General features: G+C 42.4%; 1 protein-coding gene across 1 annotated transcript; it reads right to left on the bottom strand.

Annotated features, from left to right (window-relative positions):
- Positions 1-3,567: 3,567 nt before the first annotated feature.
- On the bottom strand, positions 3,568-5,859 carry K441DRAFT_669393 (Dyp-type peroxidase). The gene is made up of 6 exons (XM_067650133.1): positions 5,613-5,859; positions 5,338-5,563; positions 4,995-5,263; positions 4,647-4,942; positions 4,273-4,581; positions 3,568-4,215 (listed from the first exon to the last, which is right to left on the bottom strand). Exons 1-6 carry the CDS (start codon positions 5,681-5,683, stop codon positions 3,905-3,907), a joined length of 1,482 nt encoding a protein of 493 aa, XP_067497745.1. The 5' UTR covers positions 5,684-5,859; the 3' UTR covers positions 3,568-3,904.
- Positions 5,860-6,067: the final 208 nt, after the last annotated feature.

The raw sequence follows: 6,067 nt of genomic DNA, 5'->3' as shown, positions 1-6,067 counted from the left end.
GTAAGTACTATATCCGCTCCTACTATTAATTAACCTATTATATAGCCGCTTTCTTGCTAACCCTTTAAGCCTACATAACCCGCCTAATCTCCTTAATAACCTTAAGCCGTAGGGAGTACTATTAGAGCTTGTTTTGCTAGCCAGCCTACTATCTACTACCCTATTTAGAATCTAGCGCTACTATAAAAGGATTACCTCTAAGCCCTTTAATCTACTCGCGCTAAAGGGCCTATATAGACTTTACTATATAGTATATATAATATATAGGCAGCTACTTAGGCTTAGGCCCTTACTATAGCTATAGCTATAGCTATAGCTATAGCGGCGCTAGTAAAGGGGAAGCTATAGCGCTTACCTAGGCCAATATATCCTAGCTTAATTCCGTAATAGATAGAGGCGCTAGTAGATATACCGTTAGTAGACGTACTATTAGTAGGTATACTATTAAACGTAAATATATAGATGCTAAAGGGACCTTAAGCTAAAAGGTAAGGCTACTAGACGTAAGTAATTAAAGCTATAAAGACTACGCCTACTAGGACTTGGCTATACGGTTAAATAACGCCTATAGCTCGCGTACTTAGGCGTTTATAGTCTTTAGGCGGTTCGCAATAGCCAGCACGGCCTAGTAAAGTATTAATAGCTAGCTAGGGCCTTCTTCCTCCTACTATAGGCAGGCTTTGACCTTTTATATAAAGGGTAGATAGGCCTTATACTAAAAGACTGGGTAGTTCTATATAGGGCTGCTTAGGAATATCTTATAGAGGACTATTAAGTTCTATAGGATAACCTCCTAGAGATAAAATAGGAGGTTTATAGCGCCTATAGCCGCGAGGTCGTTAACCTAGCCAACCTAAGGGCTAAACTAACCCTTTTAGACGTCTAGCTCTAGCTAGATCGTCAACAGTAGTACATTAGGGGGGGCGACGCTTACCCTACAAATCTTAAAGCAGCCTATCTGTGGCGAATGGCCGGCTATCGTCCACATAAACTCCCGCGGCAGCGAGTTTAAGTAATAGCCGACTATTTACTCCTAGTTTTACCTACTAGCGTATTTAATTTAGTTCTTACTAACCCCTTTTAGCTCTGCTGTTTTAGCGCTAGCGCTTCACCTAATATAGGTCTTCTTCTATAAGAAGACGCCGATGGCCTAAAATGCCTTAGTAACCTACTCCCGCTGTGAGTTATATAAGAAGGCCGTCTTATAGTCCCTAGCGCTGCTCTTAATTAGGCGGATATTATACTACGTTAACTACTTGCTAAAGTTTAGAAATAGCTTATTGCTAAGGTCCTAGTAGTATAAGAGGTAAAAAGCTAGCCCGCTAAGCATATAAATAAGCGGCTTTTTATTATATAGAGCTCTAATAGTCTTAAGGCGGCTATACTAGTTTTATTTACTAGCGTGTATAGTAAATATTAGGGGCATATAGCGTGTAGGACCTTCCCCCTTAAATTTAAAGGTAAATAGGTCTAAGATTTTAGCGGAGCGCCTATTACCGCCGCGGGTAAGTATATAGTGGCCTAGTAGGATATCTATAAGCGTGCGGAGGTAGTATTTTGGTAAGAAGTCTTCGCGGGCCTATAGCTCGCGGTAGACGCTTTTAAACTTATCCTCTGTATATCCGTTAAGTAGCGTATCTCTACCCTTATCTATAAACTACTCCTTTTTTTGCTGCGCGTCCCTCCGTTATAGAACCTTTAGGTAATCTCTAATATTATCCTCCCGTAGGGACTGGTGGCTGTTTATCCCTATACCCTTTTACGTCCGGTAGAGGTCCGTTAGGGTAGTAATATAGCTATAAACTAAGCGCTAGGAGAGCCGCGTCTCGTCCTAGGGTATATTATTGCTAGCCTTACGGCTTTTTCCTTTTAGCAGCCGGCCTATAACCTTAACGAGGAAAAGAAGTAGCTTCTCTTCCGTAATAGTATCGCCGTTATAGTACTGCTTCCGCTTATAAAAGGCCTAGGAAGACGCGCGTTAGTTATAAGTATACTACTCCGTAAAGCACCTACCTACTTACCTTAAATTCTTTCTACTTTGGCTTATAATTTAGAGATATATTTTTAGGTCTCTTAAAACGCGTAAGGGTAAGGATACTCTGCGCGTTAGCGCGTAGTTCGGCATTATTTATAACGTTAATCTTTACGTAACTAATTAATGGCATTTTTAAGATATATAGGACGCTGCTAGAGAAGCTACGCTATAAGGGGGGGTTCCTATTTTCCTATATACGCAGATATAGACCGGGGAGGAGAGGTAGAGAAAGCATACCTATTGGATAAGTGATCTTACTATATAGGGTAAATAAACGGGCGTACGGCTAGGCTAATAGGCCAATAGTACGCGCGCATTAGCAACTTGATTAGTAGGGGTAAAGATATTTAAAGATATCTATGGCTTGGCTATAGGCTCGGCTGTAGACATCCGCGAATGTTAATAGGGGTTGTATATGTTATGTACGGCTTAGCGACTAAGCGGGCGCTTAGCTAAGCTATAAATACCACTGTAGTTATATAGCTGCGAGGCACATACCTAAGAAAAACCCCTTCTTACCTCGCATAGACTCCTCCTTTCCCTTAAGGATTTATCTGTCTATATAATATACCCTATTGTTCTATTAATTGGACCCCCTATCTATATCCTCACCTTATATTTAATATTAGACTTTATTATCTTAAATAAAATTGGATTTAATAAAAAATATATATATATATATAAAAAACTATATAAAAAAGGACCCTAAATAAGATTTTATTAAAACAATAATAATAATATAGGCAAAACTCCTTAGTACGATACTGGGTATATAACGATACTATTAGTATTACGATCTACACGCCCTAATCAAGCCTTTTTTGGTATAATTAACGATAATCTAACTTTTGATAATATCGTTAGGTGCCTTCACCAAAATCGGTATAACCAGTTTTGATTCGTCAGATTTGGCCTTACCTTACCGCAAGTTCAGCCATCAACTTTCATCAAAATCTGTCAAATTAAACCTTAGATCTTACTCTCCATACTTAATTCTACCTTATTGATTATGACTAAAAACACCCCAGTCTACTACAATCAGAGGTTGCTCGCAGGGCAAGCGACTTCCTCCATCGAAAAATTAATTAATCCTCGATATCAGAAATACTAAGCGATAAATTTAAGCAGCTTAATCTAGCTAAATTACCCCGCGGACAAGGCTACAAGAGCACGTAGCAGAGCTCTATACTGGACCCGATCGCGATGCGGAAACAGATAAGGACGCCCAACCACCTTAAATTAAGCTCAATGAGGCGCTAGAGGCCTTACGAACCCTTTAATTGTATAAGGAACAACGGGAAGCTGGTAATAAAGAGGTTATTGTAACTCTGTTAAGGCACGATCGTCGAATTCAAGACCGACGGCTTTAAAACATTAAGCAAGTGGCGATCACCTCTTTTTTTCGTAGAGCCAGTCGCCCAATTACGGCTTCGCGTATATAGATACACAATACATACAAAACCTGAATACAACGATACCATTGGTATTACGATACGCTCGGCTGCAGAAGCCATATCGTACTAAGGAGTTTTGCCTGTAATGAAATAATAATAATAGCTAAGTAAATATAAGAAAATATTCCCTAATTTAGAGCTTTAAGTGTGACGGCTCGAACCATTGCATAAATGCCTCAACGGAGGCTTGAACAAATACTTCAAAGGTGAAGCGAACGAATGCTGTATTACGAAGATATTAAGCTAAGGAGCAAGAGAAGGTGGTGAGGCCACGCCTACATACAAACGCCAAGTCTTAAGCGAACCCCTGACTAGGTGACGTGCTCCAGCGCCATCACATTAAGAAAATTTTAGTTACTTAATAAGTGACTATTGCCTTACAGTTAAAAAAGCTCTCTAAGCTATATGGGTTAATTTAAAGCTTTTGGGTTAATAGTAAAGAGCTTTTCTCCTTTGCAAAGGTTTCCTTGAGGGCGGATATAGAGGGCGAGAAGAAGTACTCGCCCCCTTTAGGCACTACCCATTGCTGGGGTAGAGTGAATTTTCCAGCGTTATCGCTTCCACCCTGGATATCTATAACACGATCTTCCTTGCCGGCCTGACCAATGATGGCGTCGAACCCTGGACCTTTGTCCGGGGTGAAATCGGGATCGGTCAGGGCAGTGAAACCTGGCTTCGGCTTATCGGGGGTGAAGAGGAACGGGAAACCAGGTTGGTTCGCCCAGCCTAAGCAATCTAATCAATATTTGACATTGGTTTGCGGTATGCGGAAAGCGAACTTACTGCTTTGAATGAATTGGAAGCCATTAGCTATGTTGCTCTGATACGCTACAAAGAGTAGGCCGCGTTCCTCAATGGTCTCTTTCGCCTTTTTTTCTTCCTCTGTGACCTCTGGTCCAAATGGGATTCCACGGCGAATAATACGACGTTTTTCGGTAGAACTCAGGTCAGATCTAGGGTTAGTTTTCCGAGTGTGCGCTATGTAAGGGCATCTATTTTGTGAGAAAGGATCGTAACGGAAGACATCATTTCGGGATGGGTCGTTGCCAAGTTGTTTGTCGTCCTGCAGTGGAGTGACATCGATGGGTGCTCCTGCACATTACAGAGTTATCGTACCGAATAATTCTAAAGACATAATAGAATCTAGGACTGCTTACCGCTCTTCCATCGCCCAACTAGCTGAGCACCGAAGAGATCATCGGCAGCCTCGGGAGGATTGTTATCCTTTACGAACTTGTCGAACTCGAGGACATTCTGAAAAAGATAACGGAAGCAAAGAAAGCTCCCATCGTGGGACCATGAAGGGCGTCGATCTACACCATTATCTTCGGCCACGCTGTCACCTTCACGGCCGAGAAGGATTATTCCCTGGCGTACTGTCTCTTGCCCTCGATGGAGATTCTGGTCAACACCTAGGACTGCAGGCTGAGAGACACCATCGAGATAGCCGAAGCTGTTTGTAGAAATTAATGGTGAGGCTTTCGAACCGTAAAGATGATACGAACTGTTCATGGCCACCCTGCCCCCCCGGTCGGACTTTCCCATTAATGACCTTTACTCTGTGAATAGTACGGTCTAAAATCTCTTCGACTTCTTTTAATTTCGCGTCAACTCTTGCTTGGCAATCACCTGTGATTATGATCAACCCGTGAATATCTTCTTTAAATGCTGGCTCCCATAAAGCTTTGTCGTCGTTGAGCTTCGTGTCATTGAACATGCCTGCTTCGAAGGGAGCATCACCGATCCTATCATTTGCATCCTTTCCGATCCCCATCTAAGAGAGTAGAGTATGAAAGTTAGCGTGACCTATTGATTTATTCCAATTACATAAAACACAGTTCTACTAACTTGTTCTAATCCCTTTTGAGAGAAGGCCAGATTGACCCCGCTCAGCTCCAGCAAGTGACCTTTCTGTGGCATGCCTCCCTTGTATCGAGCAATTTTTTGCTGATCTTCGATGACTTGGGCAGTTGTAGTAAGTAATGGCAGGAGCCGGATAAGTTGCGAACGAAAATCACCGACACGGGTTATCCCGAAGAAGAGGCAGGTCTCGACTTTCTTCGGGAGACCGATCCTGTGTAGCATTAGGTTGGGTAGAAGACATCAGATCGATACAGCCATACAAGATATCTCCTTGGACATTGTGGAGATCCAAAGGAGGCAGACTTCTTCTAGTTTCAGTGGGAGTAGTCATATTCGAAAGCTGAGTGGGTAAGAAGTTTCACGATGCTAGTATTGCTTGTAGGTAGAGAGCTGGATGTACAGATGAATTGAGCGCGGGTCCCTGAAGATAGGATCTGCGATGGTCTTATATCAATCACCAGCAGCAAAGCACCAGGCAGTCAAGTTTGCTGTCAGCAATCTAGAACCGCTAGGGCCGAGTAGGTCACTTTGCAGCAGTAAATTGCAAGGGGGATTGCATTACCTCTTATTCGTCAGGTCTCTATCTTTGGATCAAGGATTCGAATGTCGGTGGATACCGAGCAGAGCTACCCACACCGACTTTCAAGGCTGCCTTCCTTGGCTTACGACATGAAAGGAGGCAACTGGATTCCATACCGCTTTCGATTTTACACGA

Source organism: Cenococcum geophilum (genome assembly GCF_001692895.1).
Source record: "Cenococcum geophilum 1.58 unplaced genomic scaffold K441scaffold_70, whole genome shotgun sequence".
Taxonomy (NCBI): Eukaryota; Fungi; Ascomycota; class Dothideomycetes; order Gloniales; family Gloniaceae; genus Cenococcum; species Cenococcum geophilum.
Note: the sequence above shows the minus strand (reverse complement) of the source record. Positions and strands in the feature narration are given on the sequence as shown.

Bases quoted from the DNA above. Each gene is read 5' to 3' on its own strand.
- K441DRAFT_669393 (XM_067650133.1), bottom strand. From the start codon at position 5,683: ATGACTACTCCCACTGAAACTAGAAGAAGTCTGCCTCCTTTGGATCTC. The intron at 4,582-4,646 runs GTAAGCAGTCCT...TGTAATGTGCAG, and splicing joins AGTTGGGCGATGGAAGAGCG to GAGCACCCATCGATGTCACT. The intron at 4,216-4,272 runs GTAAGTTCGCTT...TAGATTGCTTAG, and splicing joins CTTCCAATTCATTCAAAGCA to GCTGGGCGAACCAACCTGGT.